The sequence below is a fragment of the Pholcus phalangioides genome, unplaced genomic scaffold (genome assembly GCF_987345545.1).
Source record: "Pholcus phalangioides strain wild (caught in Gottingen) unplaced genomic scaffold, Ppha-v1.0 ptg000003l_1, whole genome shotgun sequence".
Classification (NCBI taxonomy): Eukaryota; Metazoa; Arthropoda; class Arachnida; order Araneae; family Pholcidae; genus Pholcus; species Pholcus phalangioides.
Window position 1 is genome coordinate 4536961 of NW_028301596.1, and position 25843 is coordinate 4562803.

The window sequence follows — 25843 nt, forward strand, 5'->3', positions numbered from 1 at the left end:
TTACTACAGTGCCGTCGTAACGCATGGGCCCACCCGGGCACGGCCCGGAGGGCTTCAAGAAAAGAGGGGGCCTCACAAAAATTAGAACCAGTTCAAGTTTTCGAGAATTCGCCAGGTAGGGCCTCAGAAAAATCGCTTGGCTCGGGGGCCCATGGTGCTCTTAAGACGGCCCTGCGTTACATCCCCCCCCCCGCCCCAAGGAGGTCGTGGCCAACACTTTTGCTCTTTTCAGAAAGTCGTATCTTGAAGGCGGCAAAATATTATTCGCCTCAAGCGGCAGAATTTCTAGGATCCGCCCTGTCGCATATATCTTTTGTATACAAGTTGCATTATATTTCCGGCAACCAAATTATGGAAAGAAAAACCTATATTTTCTGCCCATGCGTGATTAAAAATCGTTCGTTAAAAATGCTCATATCTCATTGAATAAATAATTGTCACATTATAAATTCCTACACAGGGTGGTTCATGTGTAGCGCCGAATTTTCTGAGAATTTCATAAAAATTCGTTGAATACTCCGCATGATATGACCACAAAAAACATGCGATGAAAATTGGAATTTTTATAGAAAACATTTATATCTTCGAGACTGTACGTGCCATTCGCATGGAAATGTACTCAAGGATTGCACATAGTTAGCGCAATGTTTTGTGAAAGTTACAAACCATTTGCAGTTTTTTTTACCATACATTTGTTTATGAAAAACATTCTATTTTGCTTTTGTCGGTCTCCTAAATGCACCCGTGACTACATTTTCATAGGACATTGTGAGTACAAGCATAGGGTTCACGTGACCGAAATTTCTAGAACTTCTTTACACATTCGAGAAAATGCCTAAACTCCACAACAGACGCAGACTTCTGGATAGATAGTGTATTTGTGAATTTACTCCTGAAATTTCCATTCATTTTTGACATACTTCTTGGAACACATCGTACTCAGTCTTTCAGATTTTCTTGATAATATACATGTAGGCCTACATTCAAACAAAAAGATTCCGAGATAAAAAACACTATTACGTAAGATAGTATTAATAAACGCAAACTTCAAAAAGAAATGAGTCTTTTCCTTATATATTCACTTCGAATCAGTGTTTGCTCAACGAAATATCAAAGTTTCAATTAATTCCTTTGGTTACAATCAAGAACTTAATCATAGTGGATTTATAAGAAAATATTAGATGCGTCGTTGAGCAGCACTTTCGCTTAAATGGACCGTCAAAGCATTATTTACGCAAAGCGGGACAGAGTTGTAATAATATTGTCTCAAAATTGCTTTTAAAAATGAGGACACACCCATTCAGAAACAATTCTGGAGACAATTGACAATTTTAATCTTATTTTTTCCTACAAAACAATTGCTCTTTCCATTGTGTGTTTTTTTTTCTCGCAAGTTCATCCAATCAAACGAAAATATTTCGAAATCATTATTTGTTTTCTGAATCAAAGAAATAATAATGTCGATGCAACAACAAAGTTTTGTGTTCAAAGAAAAAATTAATTTCCGAATTGTGAGATTAAAAAAATATTTCTTAATACACAGATAATCATCTTCTTTGTCGATATGTAAATGCATTTCACAGCAGTATCAGATTAGCTTTTTTACATCGTGAAATGATGTAAAAATCCCTCTGAACATAAACAGAGGGAATAATTAATTTAGTTTCGAAAAATTCTCTCAAACTATGGAGTTGGCATAGGGATAAAAAGTGGCGAAATACGCTCTGAAAGTTTGCCAAAATATTCATTAGAAAACCCCAAAATATACACTATAAAAATCCTACAAAAGTCGAAAGTCCCGAAGTATGTACCAAAAATGAGAAAATGTGCCTTAAAAAAACCGCCATGAAAAAAAAGTTTTTAAAATGTGTATTTTCTAATTCTTAGTGCATATTCATTTTCAAAAAGATATTCCCACGTATTTATGTACTTTGCATAAGTAAATAACTTCTACTTACCTTTGATTAAGACATTTTGGATTTCTTGTTCGTTGTTTAGTTACTCAGTAACAAAGTATCAATGACCAAAGAATTTCGACAAAGTTTCTAAAATAATACGACATCTCTCTAGAAATAGCGGTACAATAAAATGGTTGATATTTGGAAAATATTACAAACATCTTCTTGTACACATTCATTAAATCCCACCTCCAGAAAAAAGAAGGAAAACCGATGTTGTATGAAAATATTATGACCAATATTTATTAGAAAAATTGCAGAAAACGAGTGATTGTGAGCTGAAATAAACGTTCAAAAATATGTATTTATTCTAAAATTTTCCTTTGATTTTAATGCAATTATATGTATTAATGCTAAAAATGCCAAAATATGCATATGCCATTTGAGCAGCACCACAGTCAATTTTTTCATACGGGGGCTAATTTTAGACCGGGACCTACAATTTATTGCCGATTCCGAACGGCAATTTTTTCTGTGGTCATGTCGCCGTTTCTGGTCTACCCCTGTGTCAGGAAAGTTTTCTGACAAGGACGAACCGAGTATCGAAATCGCGACACCTTTATCACTTTGTACTTTAGGTGAGTATCTTATCGACCTGAGTTACCGCGCCCATATAAATCGGGCTCTAGGGATAATAATTAGGGCTTGGATTTCATGTCTGCATATTTCGCTATTTTTACGTGATGGAGTATATTTTCAAATGTTTGGGGCACATTTTACATATTTCAAAATTGTCTCTAAAAATTGAAATTTTCTCCCGCTATTCCAATTCCGCTTCAAACATGTTTCTTCGGTTCCCGCCAATGTGTCGAGAACTTTTTATTCTTCTGCCCAATTTTATCCAGGGCCGTCTTGAGAGCATCATGGGCAACCGGCCCAAGTGATTTTTCTGAGCTCCAACCTGGAAAATTCTCGAAAAATTCAACTATTTCTCGTTTTTCTGAGGCCCTTCCTGTCTTGAGGCCCCGAGCCGTGCCCGGGTAGGCCTCTGCTCTAAGACGGCACTGATTTTATATACAAAAGTCTCCAAAACATAGCCCCTAAACACCCTCCTATCAACCTGGGACATCTACGACCATTTATTAACCACTTTACGATAAAAGACGTAATATTGCGTCCTAACGCCAGTAGAATGATTTCAAACTTCTCTCCTGATCATCACGCAACTTTGTTGCGACCTTACAATTTTTTTCTCGTCTTGGTATTTTGTATACCCTGATAGTGATTTTTTTCCTCACACATATGATGTACCTTTCTCATAAGATATGCGTGATTCACGCATCGAAATTCAATTTTATTTCTCCAATTTTGTTGAGGAGTGAAATTACTGTTTAAAAAAATTTTTTTCTGACATCATTGATTCTCAGTCATTGTCAGACTCTAAACGTGTATATTCTATAATTTTATTCACTCACCATGAAAAAATGGTCCCTTTCTTAGTCACTTTTGTCCATAACCAACAAATGAATGAAAATAAAAATTTTATCAGACAAAAAACATGCGTTCTGTAGAAAATAACTATGCAGTACAGCATGTATTGTGTTGAGAAACATTATTAAACTAGAACCTGTTCTGCCACCTACGAAATAAAATTCACAACAGTTATGATTCCAATTGATGACTGATTTTCGGTTAATGTAACACGTGAAAAAAAAAACGATATGGTATGATATCATAAAATATTTTATAAACAATTTTAACATTTGCTATTTATGTGCAGTAAAATAGCGTTGGTAGAATTTGCAAAAGCTTTGTTGGACATATTATTTTTATTGTGAAACTTACTGGTAATATTTTATTACACACAAATATCAACTGTTAAAATTTTACGGTAAAATAGATATTTTAATTAATATTATTTACTTATAAAATATTTACTAATGTCACACTGCATTGTTTTTCCATGCGGCTCTCTAATTAAAAACCAGCAACCGATTCGAATCATAACAGTTGTGAGTTTTTACTTTGTTACACCCTGTATTTTCACTCTCAAAACTGGTACTGGGTAATTGTTGTACGCCTTTTGAGCAATTTTTAAACGGAAACTATACCTTACGATGGCAGGTTGATGAAATAACTGCCGCAATTAGCACTTACAAGACACCCTGTATAATTTATATCATTGATCGATATTAATAACAATCAATTAAGGCAAACACGCATCATTACATACTTATAATCATATTATTTACTTTGCATCGTAAATATAATTATCCCAGCACTAGGTAATACCAAGCAATAAAATCAAATAAAAAAAATAAATCGTTATTTATTTTTTCTATTTAATCATTATTTTCACTAAATCCCAAAATGGAAATCTTTAAGACCTCGAAACCATGAATGATGATGGGTGTGGGTAAAAAAGTGGCCATGTGTAATAAGAGAATAAGTCGAAATCTTCCGCATATTATCTAGTATATATGAGAGGTTAATGCTTGCTTAATAACTCAGGAAGGATAAAATAATATTAGCGGGAAATGGAAAAACCAAACAAAATAATCGAGGAACGCTGTCGGAGAGAGTGTCGTTCGTATATTCCTTGAAGCTACGGATTAGACCGCCCGCCAGTCAACGTCATGCACTGATTGGATTGAAATCGAACAGGAAAGAAAGAAATCGTCAATATAATCGATTAAAAGTAAAAAGAATAAATTATTTAATCTTTGAAAGTCGGTGGGAAATGAAATGCTTCAAAGGGATTTTTGAACAAAATTTGGAGCTCTCTAAGGCCGGGATTACATTATAAAAGTTTTTAAAAAGTTCTTGTGTATAAAATTTGAAAAATCCAACCAGTAAGTTTATCGGTTGCATTTGCTCGAATGTAACCTATGAGCTTTATTGGCTGGATTTTTCAAGTTTTATAAAAGTTTAATAAAAAATTTATACAACTTGAATAATGCCACCAACAAGATTATTGGTAACATTCTAGAAAATGCAACCGATAATCTTATTGGTCAAATTTTTCAAATTTTATGAAAGTTTTGTAAAAGGTTTTTTTATAATACTTGAAAAATCTTTTATCAAACTTTTATACTGTGATTACACCATAAAAGTTTTATAAAAGTGCTTGTATAAAACTTGAAAAATACAACGAATAAGCAAATTCGAGGTTAAATTCGAGCAAATGCAACCGATCAGTTTATTGATTGTATTTTTCAAGTTTTATAAAATCCCTTTTACAAAACTTGTATAATGTAATCCCGGCCTAAGAGAACAGAGTCGTAACTAGAATTTATGTAAAGGAAGGAGGGGGGGGGGCGGGGAACATGATTTTGCTGTGCCCTCACATAATGAAAAATCCATGCCCTTAGACTGATTTTGTAGTTATACTTTACTCTTACCTATTTTGTTCTTTATTGAATAGTTTAGTGTTCAGTTCAATGGTACTCAAACTTTTCAACCATCGGCTCCTGTAACCTTATCGTTTAGCCCCCGCTCCCCAGAATAGTCTGGAATCGCTTCAAAACACTGAACAGGAACAAATCATTACACCAGGGTCTGCAAAGCATGTCCCGAGGAATAGTTGTGGCCCGCAAAACTCTTTGATCAATCTTTGATAACGTGTGTGTAGTATAGCTTAGGCGACCCAGGTTACGGTTGAAGCGTCGAATGTGACGCGCGATGAGTCAGTGGTTGAAGCCCCCCTGCACTACACCGAACCCTCGCGATGCCCCTGGAAGGGGTTGGTGGCTCCGCTAGGAGTCGCGCCGCACACTTCGAGAACCACTGACTTCGTTCATTAAGATTACATCTGTCAAGACTGATGAAAATTATATAAGGGAAGCTGAGACGGAGGGGGGTGGGGGTTTCATATAGCTCGGGGCTGATATAAATATTCTGACGTGGGGGAGGGGGGGAGACCCCACCGAAAACCTCAGCCTATGTATCACAAATCCATAAAATTGAAATCACTCGCATTTGCAAAATGCATTAAAAACGTAAATGTCAGCAAGTCTTTATTTTTTCAAATTTTTTTGCAGATGATACAGGATTCATTTTCACATACAAAAATATTTTCCAGAATATTATTGCTGAAGTTTATGCGATAAATCACACTTTTTCGCGAGTCACTTTTCCCTGGACACAATCTCAGCAAGGAAGCTCAACATCAAGTGCTGCCCTCTAACGAAAGCCCCCAAAATTCATATTCACCATATTTCCATCTCAGAACTCACACAACGTCAGGGGTAAACTCCCTGAATTCAAAGTAAAACATTCTACAGAGAGAAAGAGCACGCCAGGTCCCCTGGTATGTGAACCGGGAGAGCAATATAGATAACACGATATTTTCCTTAACGAGCTTGAGGTGACCATCAATAGATGGCGACTTCATTTCCAATCCAACTCGCAAACGGCATTAAATTGCAATATGGCCGGAGGTGGTGTATGGTGAAGCAGTACCGCAAAAAAGCAACACACTCTATTAGCAAAAGGGTCTAAAAGGTTTAAAAGAGGAAATTAATTTTTTGAAGTTATTTAAAATTTCTTAAAAAATATTTAATCATTATGATGCATGTATAAGAAAAAAGCTAATAAAAAGAACTAGTAATCACTTATACTTCTGATTTCAAGCATTTCTCTTCATCATGATCAATGCATTATAATCCCCCGTAGGATTAATAACATCAAATAAACGATGTTTTTTCGCTCTGATAGCTTTAAATTGCTATTTAAGTTTAAGTAATAACTTATTCCCAGCTGTAAATTTGACACGGATATCACTTTTCAAACACTCCGCATTCATCAATGAAAAGAAAAAATGAGTAGGTAGAGTAAATTATTTCTTTGAGATTAATTACACTACACATAAATACGATCAAAACTATAAATACAAAGAAACGCACTTATTTCAATTTTACAGCTAAAAAACGAAAATAGAAACCGATTATTTTCTGAGTTTCTAGTTAGAAATCCATTATATTCGTCTTTTGAATTTGTTTTTTTCGACTTTAGCACTTTACTTCTTTTGAATACTTTAAAATAATAATAATGATGGTAATTTTTTCCACATTTCTATTCAGAGAGACGGAAGCAATTAGCACCTCCTGGCAGAAAAAAAACAAAAAAAATTATTGAAAAGAAATTCTCAAAAATTAAAAACTGGCAACACCTGTATTTTCCATGAATTACATACGCTTCAGCTATTTCTCTTTCAGAGCCTATGGATGGGAAATAATGGCTACGAAAATGTGTTTTAAAAGCAAAAAATTATAGTACGTGAAGAGTCGGGGATAAGCTTAACGCACTGCTGATCTTTATATCTTTTGAGTGAAAGAAAATTAAAAGCAGTCGAAATAAGAAAACTGAACAAAAATACCATTAGATGTGACTTATTTCGTATCTACTTCACGTAAAAACTGGAAGAAAGAAAATAGACTTTTGTGAAGATGGAAAAAGAAAAGAAGTTTTTAAAGAAGTGGGTGTGGACCGAGAAATGAATTTTCTTAAGAAAAAAACCATTTCAGGGAAGAGAGACTAACTAACACTTAAATAAGTAGCGAGGGAAGTAGGAAAAACTCAGATTCTATCCAGATAACGGATAGGACGGGACTGAGTGTTTTAGGTGACATTCTCGCTATCCAGCTGCAGACATTGGATTATTATTATTGTCATTATCGTAAACTAAGTGAAAAATGAAACTGTTTTGGATTTGCATGGTGAGTACGGATGGAATTTTTACTGATTTGGTGAATATTTGTGAAGTGATATTTCAGCTTCATATATAAATTCTAATAATGATAATATAGGTAGTGAAATCTCTTATAAACGAACACTCTTGATAGCGGACAGTAAAATCAAGCAAACTCCAATTTTTTTCCCCCTTCAAACACTAATTTATTCATTTCTGGTCATAAACGGAGAATTTATCATAATCGACTAAGATTACATCCAAAGCTCGTGTTGGTGAATATGATGAATCGTTAATTAATTATTTAATTAACTGAACATAACTATGGTCTAGACAGTGATTCACAACGTGGGCGTTAACTCCCCCGGGGGGCGGTAGAAGCTTCGAGTATAACATAGGATTCTATGGGTTAGAATAGCGTTGGAGGTGATGGGAGAAAAAAAATTCTGAAGAAGGGGGCGATGGGACAAAACAGGTTGGTAAACTGTGGTCTAAGATGATGAATTCGAATGTCTTTGTTTGTACGTGGGAAGAAAGCTAACATTACAAGACTGATAACGTTGTTATGAATGTATTTATCTTCTTTTCGCACTTATTTAAAATTAAATTAATTTTTATTGCAAAATATGTGTAGTCTGCACACATCATGTATCGGTAGAAATAATTAATTGGTTCAATGAAGAGAAGAAAGGTAATAAATTTGTAAATATTTTATAAGACTTTCCAACTTTATTTGGGAATCACGCATAATCACCATTGAAAGTGATATATGTGGTGAAATTCAATCAAACTTTGGTGATTACACATATACCCACTTTTACAATAATTAGAATGTATAGGAACCAATTGCGAATTAAAATTATATTTTCCTCAAAACAACGTTTTTTGCACGAAATTTTTTTTTTCAAACACTCATGTTTATTTCGAACACTTTTCGTTTCAAACTTGTCCAAGTGTCTTGAAAATGTCTAGACGTCAGGTACCAAAGTCAAATAAAATTCGTTTCCAAAAATTGTTCCTTTATTTCGTTTTCAAAATATTTAATTTACTTCCTTAGTGAATAAGGGAACAACCTTCATGTACATCTTTTGAAAAATTTAAAATCTTGGCTATTAACTCAAGAAAATTTAAATGATCTATTTGATAACAGTAATGTAATCTTTTATCACCATGCACACGCCACTAAATGCCGATTTTTTTGTCCAACTCCATATTCCTGTTGCCACTTATTTTTGTATATGACTACTAACTGTTACCTGCGGAGTGAATTTGGTAATACGAAAATTCTTACTTGAGACCCCTTTAGGGAGTGAATTTTGAGAAATCCCTTCTTAGGTAGTCTTTGCATCGCAAAATGAAGGTACTGACTATATTTCAAATTTATAGTTTCAGCGGTTTTCACTCTACATAGCATTTCAACCCCCCCTTATTAAGACCCTTAATTAAGGGTCGAATTTTGAAAAACTTTCTTAGAGTGAGTTTTTATGTCATGAAATAAAACTACTGACCAAATCTCATAAAAATAGCTTCACTGGTTTCGGTTAGGCGTGATTTCTCTGTGTAACCTATGTAACCAATCAACCCTCTTATGACCCCCCTCAGGGGTTAAATTTTGTAAAACTCTTTCTGCTTCGGTCTTTGCATCATAAAATAAAACTTTTGACCAAATTTCATAAATATAACTTCTATGGTTTTGGCTCGGTGTGATTTCTCTGTATAATCAACATTTGAAGACCCCTATGACCCACTTCGGGGTCGAATTTCAAAAAAACGTTTTCTTAGTGGGTCTTTACTTAATAAAATAAAATTACTGACTGAATTTCATATTCATAATTCCAGTGGCTTCGGCTTGGCAACGATGAACGCTAGTTCAGCCCCAGAATGTTTAGCATGTGTGTTTCAGCTGACTAAATAAAATTATCTCTCATCTTAAAATTTGTATGTACCTTGATAGAAATGCGAATACAAAAGCCACAACAAACAAAATGCCCAACGAGGTGGCTGAAAGACGATGTCCATAAAAAATATAGATGCCGATTATATATCTAAACCAGGTATCTTCAACCCGTTGCTCGCGAGAACCATGGTGCTCCCTAAAGCGCCCAGAGTGCTCGGTGCTCATGCCCAATTTATTGCTCGCGAGCACTTGATCAACGTTCCAACTAAACACATTGTACAAATTGCATTCCAGGATTGAAACCATCCTAATTTTATGCATTTGTATGTCAAGCATCCCGTAAGGGTGCTCTTCTTTTTATGATGGGTGCAGGCAGTGCTCGCGACTAGAAAAAGGTTGAAGACCTCTGCTCAAACTACATCAAAAATACAGCAACCCAATAAGAGCAATTACTATGAAAAAATATAAATATACTTCCCATAAAAAATTATGTTTGCCTCATCCTAAGTATGGATAGCTCATCGATTTACCCCGACATGTTATCGTATTTCTTTTTGAACGTGTCAATTGTGTTAGAATTTACTACCCCCGAGGGTATGCTATTCCATTTATTAACAACCCTAGTAGAGCACAACTCCCTGCGAAACCCCAACCTAGAATTACCTCTTACCAATCGAGACTGGTGCAACCTTTGTCAAAGCAGTTGATAGCTTATGTGATTCATTTTATCCATACCGTTGAAAATTTGAAACACTACAATCATATCCCCCCACACACATCTGCACTCTTCCAGCGTAAACATTTTCAAAAAAAATCAAGTCCCTCTTCATAGCTTAAGCCCCTTGTGCCATTAAGAGTCCCCGCGGCTCTTCTCTGGAACCCCTCGACCAACTCAATATCTCTCTGTGATTATGGTCTCCAAAATGGTCTAGTGCTACATGGTTTAATGAGAGGAATTGTTATTTTAAGTTATTTCAAGAAATGAAATTTCATGGTGAAAAATTATGGGTAAGCATTGTTTAATTTCTTAATAAAACTCATTTTGTCGAAGATAATAATTCATCAAAATAATTAAATCATAAACGCTCTAGTCAAATTAATTTTAATTGCTCAGTTCCATGTTCAGGGCTCGTACCTCATATTTTAGGCAATGATCAAACGTAAATTTTTGGGCCTCTTTGTATACGCGTGTTTTCAATAGTTGCAGTGTTATTAAGCATCAGTTATGTATAATTACCTGTCTAAATCATTTCTGAAGTAGGCTTTTTTATCTGTGTATTCACACAATTTAACATTAAAAAATTCAACAAGATGAGAAAATAATGATTTAGTTATGATGTAGAAGAAACTCTACATACACACACACATGACGATATCTTTACATTGTGATTACAGATAAGTAGTTACGATACCACTTTTGGCAATATTTCGAGAAAAGGAAGAAAAACAATAATAATAATAAAAGAACAATTTCGGGAGGATCCTTATAAAATTTGTGGTCCCTGGACATATGCCCCATTGGGTACATTACGTTTGGACGCAGCTCATTGGACGGGATGCATTTGGACTCATGCTGTTTCAACGCGAACAACGAGATTGCCAATGAGTTTCTACATGCAGATTTGCACGGATGTCAATTTGGTCCTGTTATAAAAGCACTGAGCGTGGTGAAGAACGCACAAATAATTATGCAAAACCAGTTTGCCATCGGCGCTTGCAAGCTGAATTCGGTGCTCACCACACACAATTTTGTGGGAATTCATAGCTATTTTCTTCTTAATTTCAATAAATTGTAAATTGATCGATTGTAATGATCCTGCCGATTTCCCGGCGTCCGAACGGCACGAGTCCATGCGTCACGCATCCAATGAGCTGCGTCGTGCTCCGTGGCCCGTTTGTCAATGCAAGAAACAGGCACTGATTGGGCTGGGAATACGAGGCTGAACCCCCATAGCAGCTCTTGTTTAGAGTATTCGTCGTTCTTAGGCCCGTATTCGTTTAATGGAGCATACTTTAAATAGGCCGCGTGGAAAAAAAATAATCATATATTGCGATTCGGTTATGATGCCATGAGGGGAAAGAAATCAAATCAATGGATTTTTCCGCTGAAATGAAAACTATAAAGTTCCAAAACATAGCGAGTCATGTTCTGATTGTAGCATAACGCGAAAAATAGGTAGGTATAAAAATTTCGATATATAAAGAGATGGTATTTTTTCGGCCCGAAATATATTGAGAAATTGAGTTTTCTGGATGTTATGTCGAAACTAATATTTGGAAAGAAAAGTGATTTGTCTCCTCCGGGAATCGAACCAGTTTCGGCATTTAACATCCAGAAAATTCAATTTCTCAGCATATTTCGGGTCGAAAAAAATACCATCTCTTCATACAAAAACGCCAACTGGGGCGAATATTGCTGTAGTTAAGGGAGGCTGCTGTCTCCACTCAGCGCTTCACGCTACTAATGCGTGTTATAAGTAATTGGAAAGTGTGTCTCTGGTGTATTGGTTAGCGCACTCTTGCCCGGTATGCAAGGGGACCCGGGTTCAATTCCCGAAGGAGACAAATCACTTTTCTTTCCAAATATCAGTTTCGGCATAACATCCAGAAAATTCATTTTCTCAAAAATTTCGATGTCATATAACTTCATGTCAGATTTGTAATAAGGTTTTACCACCGTTAAGTTATTCCAAAAAAATTGCCTTTGAAAATTATGTTAGCGTATGAGACAAATGCCAAATGATTTTTTTCCCCAATTTTTAATTCTCAAAATTATATTTTCACTCTCAAAACTGGTAAAGGACAATTTTCGAAAGCCTATTTGAGCATTTTTTAAACTGGAATCATAGCTCTACGACGGTTGATGAGACAAAGACAGCTTTGACACTTACAGGACACCCTGTATAGCTGCTGTATGAATTGTTCGGAATGTTCCGCGGATAGATATAAGCTCCCATGACCCAGCTGTTAGAGAACACTGTCTTACATCATTTCGATTTTAATCACCTACGTTATACTAAGCTTTAAAAGGAGAAACGTCCTGGATGTAACTAATATTTGTGACTTATGTGAGACATCATGAATAGCAAGTTCATATTATCAGTTCATTATTATCCGATGGCGAAGAAATCCAATAAGAACCACAATTTTTTCCTTAGGAGGGTCTTTTTTCGATCTCCGATAGTCCTTCTATTGTAGTGTGGCTTTGTTGGTTCCGGCTTGAGAATATGACGCACAATTCTTCAGGCCGTATTTACATTAGGACAGGGATTGTCCGCGGAAATGTCACTATACAAACACGTAGATATAAATTGCTTTTTTTGGTGAGATAATAACCATAAGAATACGTACGTATGTACCATCCAAAATGTGATAGAAACAACAGTTAGACGTGTTCCGAAACTGTATGAATTTCCTTCTCCAACAGCTAACAAAACAGAAAATGACAAAAAAAGGAGGAAAAACCTTGGATTTTTCGACTCCACGTCCTGAACAGTGAGTAACTCCCGCTACATGGGATTTTTTTGCGATATATTTTTCCCATTTCGCGTTTTGTTAGCCTACTAAAGAAGAAACTTCATACAGATGCGAAACGCATCGCTTTTTTGTTTCCATCACCAACACACACGTTTGGTTTACTGACGTTGGTAGTTTTATTTGGGCTGGAAATAGACTGAAATTTTTAACTGGTTAATCAAAATTTTTTAATCGATTAATCCACCGATTAATCGAATTTGATCGAATATCTTTTGTGACTACATAATATTAATATAGATGCTATAAAAATATAATTTATTCATTTCACTTACCTATTCGATAGATGCAAAAAAACATAGGAATAGGTCAAAAAAATTAGGTTGCCGCTTCAAGCAATTTAGTATATAATGTATATACGGGGTGATTATATATAAAAAAACTATCCCGACATATGGGCCCCTAACTATCATACCATTCACAGAAACTGAATGAAATTTTTGCATAAGATATTTTGAGGTATGCGCTCAAGAATGATATGGAAAACAACAGTGTCACTCTAACAGTTACGGTTACAGTGAGAAAATTTCGAAAATATCAAATGGCAACACCAAGTTTTTTGTATTGGAATGCGATCTCCATACTGAAAAACACTAAATAGCGTTGGAATGGCACCTGTAGCACGAAAATCCCCGGAGCTAGGCAAGGAAAAAGTAAAAAGGACTTTGCCGTGCACCAGAGCATTAATGTTCGTTTCATTCGTCAGACCGTCGTTTCTTCGGCTGAGATCCCAGCCTGATTAGTCCTCCACAAGGTCATGTGGAAAACACAATAAAATGCTTTATTTTATGCTGCTTCTCTGTCCTTATTGGTTGTCCTCACTAAAGCCTATCTACCGCCGGTGATTTTCATGCTACAGTTGCCGTTCAAACGCTATTTAGGGTTTTTCACATTGGAGATCACATTCCAATACAAAAAACTTGGTGTTGCCATTTGATATTTTCGAAATTTTCTCACTGTAACCGTAACTGTTAGAGTGACACTGTTGTTTTCCATATCATTCTTGAGCGCATACCTCAAAATACCTTATGCCAAAATTTCATTCAGTTTCTGTGAATGGTATGATAGTTAGGGGCCCATATGTCGGGATGGTTTTTTTATAATCACCCTGTATATATATATATGTACAACACGTGTCGAAGTCTTCATCCAATTCCAATTATCCTTCTCAAAGATGAGAAAAAGAAAACTATTTTATTTTTTCAAAAAACAGCGTTTCGGTGCCGTTTTGAATTCTTTTCGTAAAACTAAGTGGGAAATGATTACTCAATTTAATGCTAGAAAACTCATTCCGATTTGCAATTCGTGAATAAAAAGTTGCTCATCAATAATATAGAAGAGAATCGGACTATATTGTCTTCTTCAATGAATTATCAGAGACAGAGCGGGACCTTCGTGATGTTCGTTTTACCCTCAAGAAGAAAAAAAAATCACGAAGACCTTACGGGCTAAATTTTAAATTTCAATAAAGACTGTGGGTCACAGGGAATACTGCGGTATTCTTAATTGTAAATTGGTATTTCGATCCAAAAAAAAACTGCATGTAATATCTTGTGTTCAGAGCGTGCAATAACCCTAAATTTATTTAAGAATTTCATTTGTCCTAAGAAATTATATTTTTCAGATGAAAAAATTAGTTTTTCTTTTGGAAACGCGGTGTATTCTTGTGACTTTTTTTGCATGGAAAGATAGCTAACATATCCATCGCACATAACGATATACAAGGTGTCCTGTATGTGCTAATGCGACCTTTATCTCATCAACTGTCCGTCAAACAAGTATGGTTTCAATATGAAAAATACTCAATAAGTGTTCAAAAATTACCCGGAACCTATTTGGATAGTAGAAATGAACAGTGTTTCACAAGATGAAAAACTTTAAATTTTTATATGTTATCCCTGCCCTCTAACTTCCAATTAGAAAGTTGTTGCCCGGTGTTTTCTTAGCTCAATATGTTTACAACTGTCTGAATTCAAAAATCAGAGAATTAGTTGGGAAAGGACAGCATATATATAAATGATGGAGAGGATCGTTGTCCGTTAGTTTTTTTTCTGTTCTTTCCTCCGATTTTCCAATTCAAATACCTCAGCGAATATCGCACTTATATAAAAACGTCGATTTTTTTTTCTCTTAAAGCTCAGGAGATACAGGGCAACAACATTTTAACTGACCGTACAAAGTTTATAAGAGACCGTACAAAAATTTAGTTTTTTTTTTAAATTTTGTTACACACTGTATTTTTATAACTAGTTTCGGGTAATTTTTGAACGATTTTTGAGCATTCTTATGTAAATTGAAACCATACCCCTATGACGAACAGTTGATGAGTTGAAGTGCTCGGTATAATGGCTGACTGAACACGATCCAACTGCACTATGTCCACGAAATACCAAGAAGAGCATTTATTAAATGGTTCGATACATTAATTTTTCAAATGTCTCAATCGAAAAATAATTGAAATGGGGATCAACCAAACTGGACACCTATGCTTGTACTGCATCTGACATCACGAATTTTGTTTCGCGCGCGTTTCAATCAATAAGTATGGATCACATTGGTGGTGTCCTTTGTGGACACTGTCCCTCTACTCCTTCCTCTGAAAAGTTTATTCAGCTCGGTGACTGCGTGTTTGTGACCTAACAAATGTTGGACTTGATCAAAACTCAAGGATATGATCATTCATTCATCTCTTTCTCAGGTACACACCATATTGTTATGGAGCGGGACCTATGCAGAGAAAGCTGCAGCAGCAGCAGAAGAAGATGTGGAGTATTACGACGATTTAGCTGGAGATGAAGTCGACGAACCCGAGGAACTTGACACCGACGCCAGCATCGGTGGTGTGTACTCCCACGGCGAGCATGGCGGTTATCACGGCCAGAGTGGCCAAGGTGGAAGCGGTGAACAATCTCACCACGTCGGGAAAGCCGTACACGTTGACGAGCACAGCCACCATGGCCACAAAGGATTCGCCGGATACGACGGTCACGGCGGCCACCGGAAGGCGGCGAAACATGGTGAACATTCCGAACATTCTCACGAAGACCATCACGGAGGATATAAGAAACATCACGAGGAGCACGGGCTTCATGGTGAAGGACATAAGCACGGAGGACACGAATTCAAAGCTGACCACGATGACAGCGGCCATCAAGGTTTTCAACATTCGGGAGAAATGTTCGACAAATTTGGGAAAGACCACAAGGGCGTCGTGAATGGAGGATCGATACAAAGTGGTTTAGCTGGACACGACAAGAAGGGAGGTGAGTTCTCTCAGTACAAGCTCTGATTGTATCATTCATATTTCCATTTGAGTTTGTTAAGATGTTCATTATTTCAATGTACAGGGTGTTTATAACTTAAGTTCACGTATGTTGTGCGTAGTGTTACTCAAAAACTACTCATTCGAATACAGACTAATTTTCAGGATACCTTAATGAGATGATGGGACAGAGAGAAAGAGAGAGATTTATGCAATAGAAAAACAATTGTTCAGTTTTTGACCACCAGGTGAAAAGTGGCGTTTTTTTATATTTAATTTTCCTTTTACCCCTGGTACATCTATTGCATACTTGCTCAACCTATGGCCTGCGGGCCAAACGTGTTCCTTGGAGTCATCTGATGCGGCATTTCTGGTAGTCCAGGTCGATAAGGTACTAGTCTAAAGTACCGAAGGATGTTTAGAGCTGGCACGAGTTCTACCTTCTCAGAAACTTTTCTGACGCGGGTGTACAACAGAAACGTTGACATGGCCACAGAATAAGGTTGCTACCGCCGGGAGCCCGACACACAGGGGTTAGTGCACCAACCTCTCGGCGAGTAGGAAAAAAAAGGTTGCCTTTCGGAATCGGCAACAAATTATAGGCCTTGGTCTAATTAGCCTTCGTGTGCAGAAAATGATCGTTGTGCGGCGAAAATAATCAAATCACAATCTTATGTAGCCCGTTATCTCAAACTGAATTTTGTAAAAAGGGACTAAACACGTAATCAGATTCCTTTACTGACCCGCAGCACATTTACATATTAATTGAGTGGCCTGGGCACTACTCTAGATCACTGAAGTGGCTTGCTGTACATTCTTTCTTCATTTAAATGACTCACGGCATATTTCGAGATCATTTCATCGAATCATGGCACATTTCGAGAAAACATAAGTGTTCTACGACACATTCACAAATCATTTAAGTGACCCGTGGCACATTTACAAACAATTTAAGTGACCCGGGGCACTGTTCTAGATAATGTAAGTGGCTCACGGCACATTCTTACCTCACTTCCTGTCGCATCTCCAGATCACGATCCTAATTGATCTGTGGTACAATCTCGCCCTACCTATGTGTCCCGCAACACATTCCCAGACCACTTAAGTGACTTAAGCAACCAAATTTACGGGTCTTGTGGGCCAAAGCAACCCAAAAATAAAGCAACCCAATTAAAAATGTAATTAGAAAGCGACCAGCCGCACATTGCCAGATCACTTGAGTGGCCCGCGAATATTTGCATTCACTTATCCCCCTCCCCAATCGTTTTCAAACCAATAAGGTGGCCCGAACTCTTCAAAAGATTGAGCATCCTTGATCTAGGGCAGTGATTCCCAACGTGGGCGATGGAAAGTTTCAGGGAGGCGGTAGAAGCTACGGATATAACATAGGATCCTATGGGTCAGAAAGCGTTGGGGCGCGATGGGAGAAAAACATTTCTGAAGAAGGGGGGGAGGGGAACTATGATCTAGGGTATATACCAATTTTCAATGGAATATGTCCACCACAACGGGCGCTACATAGGTTTGAGCACTGTCAGAACACTAAAACTACTCAGACCTATGTAGCGCACGTTCTATTGAAATTTCGTATGTACGCTAGGCTAGATGAATCATGGGAAAAAGGGAAAATGCCATAAAAGAAGCGATACTGTTTCACCTGGTGGTCAAAAACTTGAACAGTTTTTATATTGCGTAATTCTCTCTTCCATCGTCTCATTAAGATGTCCTGAACATTTGGTTGTGTTCGGATGAGAAAAACTACTCAGAGTACGGGAACTTCAATTAGAAACACCCTGTATATGTTACGGTAAATGTGGTAAATCGGTTATTATGCGTAATCGACAATCACCTCGGTAAGTTTGATGGATTTATCACTTTTAGCTAGCGGTTATGCATATTACCCAAGTGTCGTTCGTAAAATTTCAACAAATACTAAAAGAAGTATCACTTTCACCGGTTATTATGCATGATACCCAAGTGTCGTTGGTAAATTTATTAAATGCTACAATTGTTATACATAATGATAATTTGGTAGAATGATACCTGGTATCGGGGAACAATCGCAAAATTTCTTAGGTAGGTGTTGAGTTAGCTATAACGAGGTCCGATTGCAGAATTAGTTAAATAGGAGTTTTTTATATCGGTGGTCTGATTGAATGTGCACAAAAACTTGTAAAATTTCGTTAAATCAAAGAATTTGTTAAATGAAAGTTTGTTACATCGGGTCGTGACGGTGAAATTTGTTAAATTGGAGTCTGTAATATCGGGATACGGTTGGAAAATTTGTTAAATTTGAGGTTATTTTTGGATCCGATTTCAGACTTCGTCAAATACGAGTTGTTTCGTGGATGTTCGGAAATATTCGTTATATCCGGGTTCATTATATCCGGTGTGGAATCTGGCTGGCAAAATACGGGCAACCGATTTATCATATTTACCAAAATGAAATGTCGATTATGTATAGAAACCGGCAAATTTAGAGCGATTTATCATGTTTATCAACGACGCGTGGGTATAATCGCCGGTAAAATTGATGAGATATATATTTAGGGAAATTTATCAAACATACTGAAATGGTCAGCGATAATGCATAATAACCGGATTTACCACAGTTACCGTAACACATGTATTCTGATAATGATTCGAATATTTTTTTAGGTCACGGCGCCAAAGGAGCCAAGCTGTCGGGGGAGATCTTGAAAGACAAAGGCCACAAGAGCCGCGGCTTCCGTAACGTGTACCACAAGGAGGAATATGGCGACCACAAGACTTTCCACGACGACTTCCACGACAGCGACTTCAAGAAGAAATACACCGACCACCACGACTTTTACGACCACCACGGCGAAAACTTCAAGAAAGGGTTCGGCGGCAAGAACTTCCACGACGAGAAGAAACACGGCGACGATTACCACAAATTCGGTAAATCGGGACACGAATCCCACGGATCCGGGCACCACAAGAAAGGAGGGCAGCACCACTCCGTCGAAGGCACGCACAAACAAACCGGCGGCAACCACCAGGTCGCTAGCCACGCAGCTGGTCTGCACAAGAAGGGACACAACGGACACCACCGGGACGCTTACGGCGCTAACCACGGCGGCGGCGGCTATCACAAGGCCTCTCATGGACACGACTCGAGGCACCACGGCGGCCACGGGATCAGCAGCGCCCGCCATCATTCCGGACAGCACGGTGGTCATCGGGGGCATCACGGACATCAAGGCGGTGGAGGTCACCACGGGCATTACATACATCACCCGATTCCTTATCGCCATTAGTAGCATAGAAATGCTCTGGCGGAAGAACGTGTATCCATTGGAGCTGATACTCCTATTTGACATTCTTCATGTAGTGAAGGGATGTATTAAGGGATATGATCATGTATTCCTCGGATAGGTAATTCATTTAAGGATATCCCAGTGTAAAAATGTATGTTGCAAATTTTATGGGAAATGATAATTCTCTCAATTTGAGGTCCCGACGATTTTTTATTTAGGCTTCGGAGGGAATTTATTTAATAGAGGAAATCTCGAACCAGAGAAAAGAATCATCCTGTAAGCGCTAATGCGGCTTTTATCTCATCAAGGTGTCCTTAAATAAGTGCTAATGCAGCCTTTATCTCATCAAGGTGTCCTTAAGTAATTTCTAATGCGGCCTTTATCTCATCAAGGTGTCCTGTAAGTGCTAATACGGCCTTCATCTCATCAAGGTGTCCTGTAATTGCTATTGCGGCCTTCATCTCATCAACACTCCGTCGTAGAGGTATGATTCCAACTCACAAATTACTCAAAAGGCGTTCCAAAATTACCCTGTACCAGTTTTGAGACTGAAAATACAGTGTGTCACGAAATAAAGAATCGCGATTTTTATACGATTCCCCGTCCTCTAACTTCCAATTAGAAAGTTGTTGCCTTGTATCTCCCGAGGCCTACAGAAAAAAAAAATTCACGCTTCTAAGTGCAATATTCGCTGAGATATTCGAATTAAAAAACCGGAGAAAAGTTAGAAAAGGACAAATGAGGGAAAGGAGTGTTGCGTTCGTTGGTATTTGCTGGGGGGGGGGGGGGTTTCATAACTTTTTTGCCAAATTTGAATTCGGATATCTCAGAGAATATTGCATTTAGAAATTTGGATTTTTTTTTCTGTTGCATGAGGCAACAACTTTTTAATGGGAAGTTAGAGGACAAGAGGACCGTTAAAAATTTAGATTTTTGATTATGTTATTTCACACTGCATTTTCACTCTTAAAACTGGTACAGGGTAATTTGTGAAAGCCTTTTGAACATTGTTTTTAAATTCCAATCATTCCTCTACGACAGCCGGCTGATGAGATAAAGGAAAACAGCACTTACAGGACACCCTGTGTATAAAGGAAGTGGATCCTATAGGTGGAGATATATTACGTATTATAATATCTTCAGATACTTCGAGTTGAATTTTACATCTCTCCCACGTGTGTAGTTGCTTTATATGTAGCCTATATTTATATTTTATTTATACGTATATGCTTCGGCATTCTGTTTGCAACGTGAACAGTTGTATATCTATATCTATTCCATGTTCGAAATTCGCAGCTGCATATCTGTATATTTTCCCATGTTAAAAAATTGCAATTTCATATCTGTACCTATTTTATGCACTTCAGTGCGTGAAAGAAGGAAGGAAGGGTCCTGTCTCCCACCATTGGTGTAGATGGTAGCATGCGCTTGCACGATTTGCAAGAGGGCTAAAAATAAAATATCTGTTTCCTTGTACCTATTCTATTTGCAACGTTTGCAGTTGCATATCTGTATCCATTATGTGTGCCAGTGGCGGCAGAATTTCAAAGTCGTCCAGTTTTCTGATGAAGAAAAAAAGTCTATGTTCGATGGTTCTAAAATCATCTTAAAAGTAGGAGTTAGATTTGGTCCGTAAAATATTTGGCAGCACAGGAGTGTAAATAGATTTGAATACTCACCTGGGTATGTTATATGAAAAATATGAGTCTTGTGCCTCACATTTGTTAGATATTGTGGAAGCTCCCAATCTCCATGACAGTATGTGCTGCTACACATAGCAAAAGAATTTGAAAAATATATTTTTTTGAAGTTATTTTAGTTACAATGCCAAGATTGGTACTGGTTTGATTGAAAGCAATACTTATTTTTTCAACGAGTGAGTCGGTAATTTGAAGTGACACCAGTGATTGGGGTTCTTTCTAGAATGGGCTTGAGCAGCCATCTAATGTGTTCGAAGGTTCGGCCAGAGAGTTGCAGTCAATTATTTTTCTTTTATATTTCTATCAATCCCTCTGCAGAGAGCAAGCAGACCTTCAAAACGACACTAACATGGCATGAAAATTCAAATCATTCACTATCTCCACCTCAAAATTCGGAAGCCAGATGGCAGCACCAGGAAGAAACACGCATAACTGTGGCAACATAACATACGTCGGAGCCACGCATAAAATGCACACACACACGCAACACGTTCCTGGATGTACCGATTCGATAGAAATTCCGCAGAGGAATGTGTACTAGGTGCCTGTCCGGTTAAGTAGTATTTCTATTCCAGCATTGTGGAAATGCTCGGCTGTGCAGGTTTGTATGGAATCTTAAATACGCCTTCACACACACCTAAATCACTAATTTCCTTCTCTTATGAATTTATACTGAATTATAGAGCCCTGTCAACCCTGTCTCTTCTTTAGGGTGGACCATGCTAGGAGACTAGGCGTGTACACAGGATCGACCATTATAGTGGGGCACACTGAATTTTGGGAGCGGGAGGAACGAATTTCTTCCGGAGAGCTTCAAACTAACAGATTGAACTAATCGATTTTGAAATAAAAGTACTATTTTCAGATATTACAATTATTTTACAGAGATATTTAAAAATATATTTATATATATATATTTTGATTTTCGAGAGTCGGAGCACGTACGTTCCCTACGTACACCTTTTTAGGAGACCATAAAACTGTCCCTGCTCAGGGCCGCAGGCTGTATAAGACTGAACCTGACTACACATAAACACGTGAAACTTCACTCGCAATATTTACAGACAGCAAAGGGTATATCACAGCCAGAGAAGACTCTAACACTTTTTTGCTATTACTTACTAAAACCCATCAATTTCTTGCAACGCTTCATCGAACCCAATCATATTCTTGCCTCAGGCTTGGTAAAAGAATCCACACAACCATTGCTTTCCAAAAAAATATATATATATTAATAAATATAAGAGTTATAGAGGAAAATATTTACTGGGGAAGATAGACTGGTCGAGCTGAATTCGGATTCCAGATAGCAAGAAAGTCCAATAGCTAACTTATTACTATATAACACGATAGTGCCAGTATAGATTCATATATATATTAATAAAAAGTTGAAAACATTTTAGATCTCTATTTTACATATATTTTTATATGAACCGTTATTTAGACATTGGATATTAATCAATAGATTAATATTCAATGATATTCAAGATTAATATAGATTTTTTGTAATTTTTTTATCTGTTTTTCCCAAGAAGTAGGAATTGCTTTTGAGTTTTAATGATTATTTATAGCGATGTAAATGCACTAGATTATATTGATATTTATGTTTTGTTTTCACGCACAAGATATATGACTATTTATATTTCTACATTGTGAAGTGTCTTAGATGAATGAAAATTGGAATAAATATTTTTTTACTGAAAGAAATGTATTCCTTGTTTTATTCTTATATGGAACGAACTAATGCCATTTTCTCGAAGGAACGGACGGGGAATTTACCTAGAGCTGACGAACTTTTAGGGGCTCTCCTAAAATGATCCATCAATTTCTTACCTTTTAGATGGTATTTCTAAAACTGAACAACCTGACGAATTTTAAAATAACCAAATGCCATAGCCTATTTCAGATCTAATTTGAATTTTAAGTAAATGTGATAGTTCTATATTTACGCGGGGCAATTCAATATTTTAAGGTAAATGTAGTACATAATAAACAGTTATTATGCATTACCGCCAATTACGCCAATTACGATAAAACTATGTAATTTAAAGTTTATGATTAAATTATATATTTCACAATATTTGAAAGAAAATACAAAGAAAGAAAGAAAAACTAATATATTTGCGGATGGACACAAGTAGAACAGTTAATTTATAATGTTATTAAGAGAAGGCTGGGATAGGGAAGGGAGCAGTGGCCCAGCCTATGGCCGAGATTACACTATAAAGGCTTGATAAAAGATCATCTGCAAAACTTGGGGGGAAAAAAACAACCAATAAGAAGCCTACCAGTTGCATTTGCTCGAATGAAATCGATTCTCTTATTTTGGTTTCATTTTTTATAAAAGAACTTTATTAAAACGTTTATAGTGTAATCTCGGCCTAACTCTATAAATGAAATACGTAGCTACTGTATATGGATGAGAGATACATCTCATCAGGGCCGTCTTAAGAGCATCATGGGCGCCCCGGCCATGTGATTTTTCTGAGGCCCTTTCACTAGGCGAATTCTCAAAAATTTCAACCATATATTTTTTGTGAGGCCCCGGGCCGTGCCCGGATGTGCCCATGCCTTAAGACGACACTGCATCTCCTTGATTAAAAAATCATTAATTGAAATAAATTTGATACTGTAATAATTTAAATAATAATTATAATATAATTCGATAACTTTTTTCATATACACGAGTTTTCCCTTAACTTAGCTTCATAATTACATATAAAAGTTTGCCCAAAAATTGATATGTTACGTACTGATTGTCTCGATAAGTTTGCTAAGTTTTACTACATTCATAGCCGGTGATTATGCATAATTCCCGAATGAAATTGGTAAGTGTGAAAAATTGCGTTGAAATATTTATGTTAAACCACTTATCAGTATCTCCCTAACGTATGTTGAGTGCATTACACGTATTTCGTTATTAAAAATTAAATGAAAATAAATGACATCTGACTAAAGAAATATAAATGTTGTAATGTTACAGCTCTTTCTTCATATTTATCAACACGTTTAAACACAATCAACATCACCGATCGAATTCATCAATCCCAGCCTCGAGTTTGAGCAAAATGTCCGGTAAATTCAAGTAGTCCATTGGCAATTTATCGTACTTACCAATACGATCGGGGAGTTATACATAATCACCAGTAAATGTAATAAATTCGCGAAATTTATCAGACACCGAAAATGCATGTTAACCGTCGATTATGCGTAATCACCAGATTTATTACATGTGCCGTGACGTGTAGATTGCGTTTGTATCACGAAAATAATAATTTTTGAAATTTATCATAAAAATAGATCTTTGAATTATAAATTTCCTCTGTGAACTGATTTCATATTAAATACTATTTTTGATAGCGCCATCTATCTTTAAATATAGAAGATATAATATCCTTAGGATATTATATCCTTAGATATATACATATAATATGTCATATAATATCCTTAATATATTATATGACAGCATATCGTGTTCTATTTATTTTCATATTTGTATGAATATTGCTTAGTAAATTAAGTTGTTTTATAATTTTATGTGATTAATACTTGAAAATAATATATTAATTAAAATATATTCATTGCTAAAATATCGGTTTAGTTATATATTATATATTAAATATATTTAATATATAATTAATATTAAAAATTATCTGTTAAATAATCTGTTTTACATTTTAGTTTAATTAAAGCTGTACGTAGGGCTTAACAATATTATTAAATCTTTGAAATTAATTTTGCAACGGTGTTTTTCGTTAGGGCAGGGCTTTTTGTTATTGATAATTAGTAAAATAAATAATTTCTAGATTAATCAAAAGCCTTCAATTTTATTATTTTATCTGTAAAGATGCCACTAAATACACGAGTTGTTGTCCCCGCGGACTTCGTGGGAAGTTTTAGTTTGACCTACCGTATCTGAAAGGTTGAAGACCCCCCTGTAAGGTATCCAACTACGTTGAAAACGTCATTTTTGAAGGAAATATCTATTTTTATGAAAGCCCAATTCATTGTGATTACGAAACGGGCATTGTTTTGTTTTCATGACGCTCAGAACCGAAGTTACATCAATGAATCCGTGAATAAAAACTTTGAACGTGTTTTACGAAGGATGCTATTTTTGACCTTTTTATGAATTTTTGAAACAGGATTAAAAAAAAATGTGTTGATTGAGTCATTACGAAATTTTAATATGATATTTTTATATACATATATTGCTCAGTGGTTATGAACGAAAATCGTAGCTCTATCATATGTATTTGTCTAATTACAGTGTTTCATATACGATATGTGGAATGAAATTTCCAAAAATCCATATCGAGAGATTTGAATGTAACCTATTGTTATGAGCATACCACACTATTCTTTAAATTTTTGTTCATTACCTGCACCATTACCAACCGAATGTTTACCGTGAAAATAACAAAACATTCCATTCACGAAATTTTTAGCAATCGTGTTTGGATTATCACATGACTTCCGCTAAAAATTTGACGTAAAAATGACATTTTTAAACAAAATGACATAGGTAGTTGAACATTTATTATTGTTTTCATCAGTTTGGACATAGGCGGAGATAGACTTA

General features: G+C 36.3%; 1 protein-coding gene across 1 annotated transcript; it reads left to right on the forward strand.

Moving 5' to 3' along the window:
- The first annotated feature begins 7395 nt into the window (after positions 1-7395).
- Positions 7396-22844, forward strand: LOC149087930 (uncharacterized). The gene is made up of 3 exons (XM_089242721.1): positions 7396-7615; positions 15717-16281; positions 18939-22844. The coding sequence occupies exons 1-3, from the start codon at positions 7592-7594 to the stop codon at positions 19559-19561; spliced, it is 1212 nt and encodes a 403-aa protein (XP_089098847.1). The 5' UTR covers positions 7396-7591; the 3' UTR covers positions 19562-22844.
- Positions 22845-25843: the final 2999 nt, after the last annotated feature.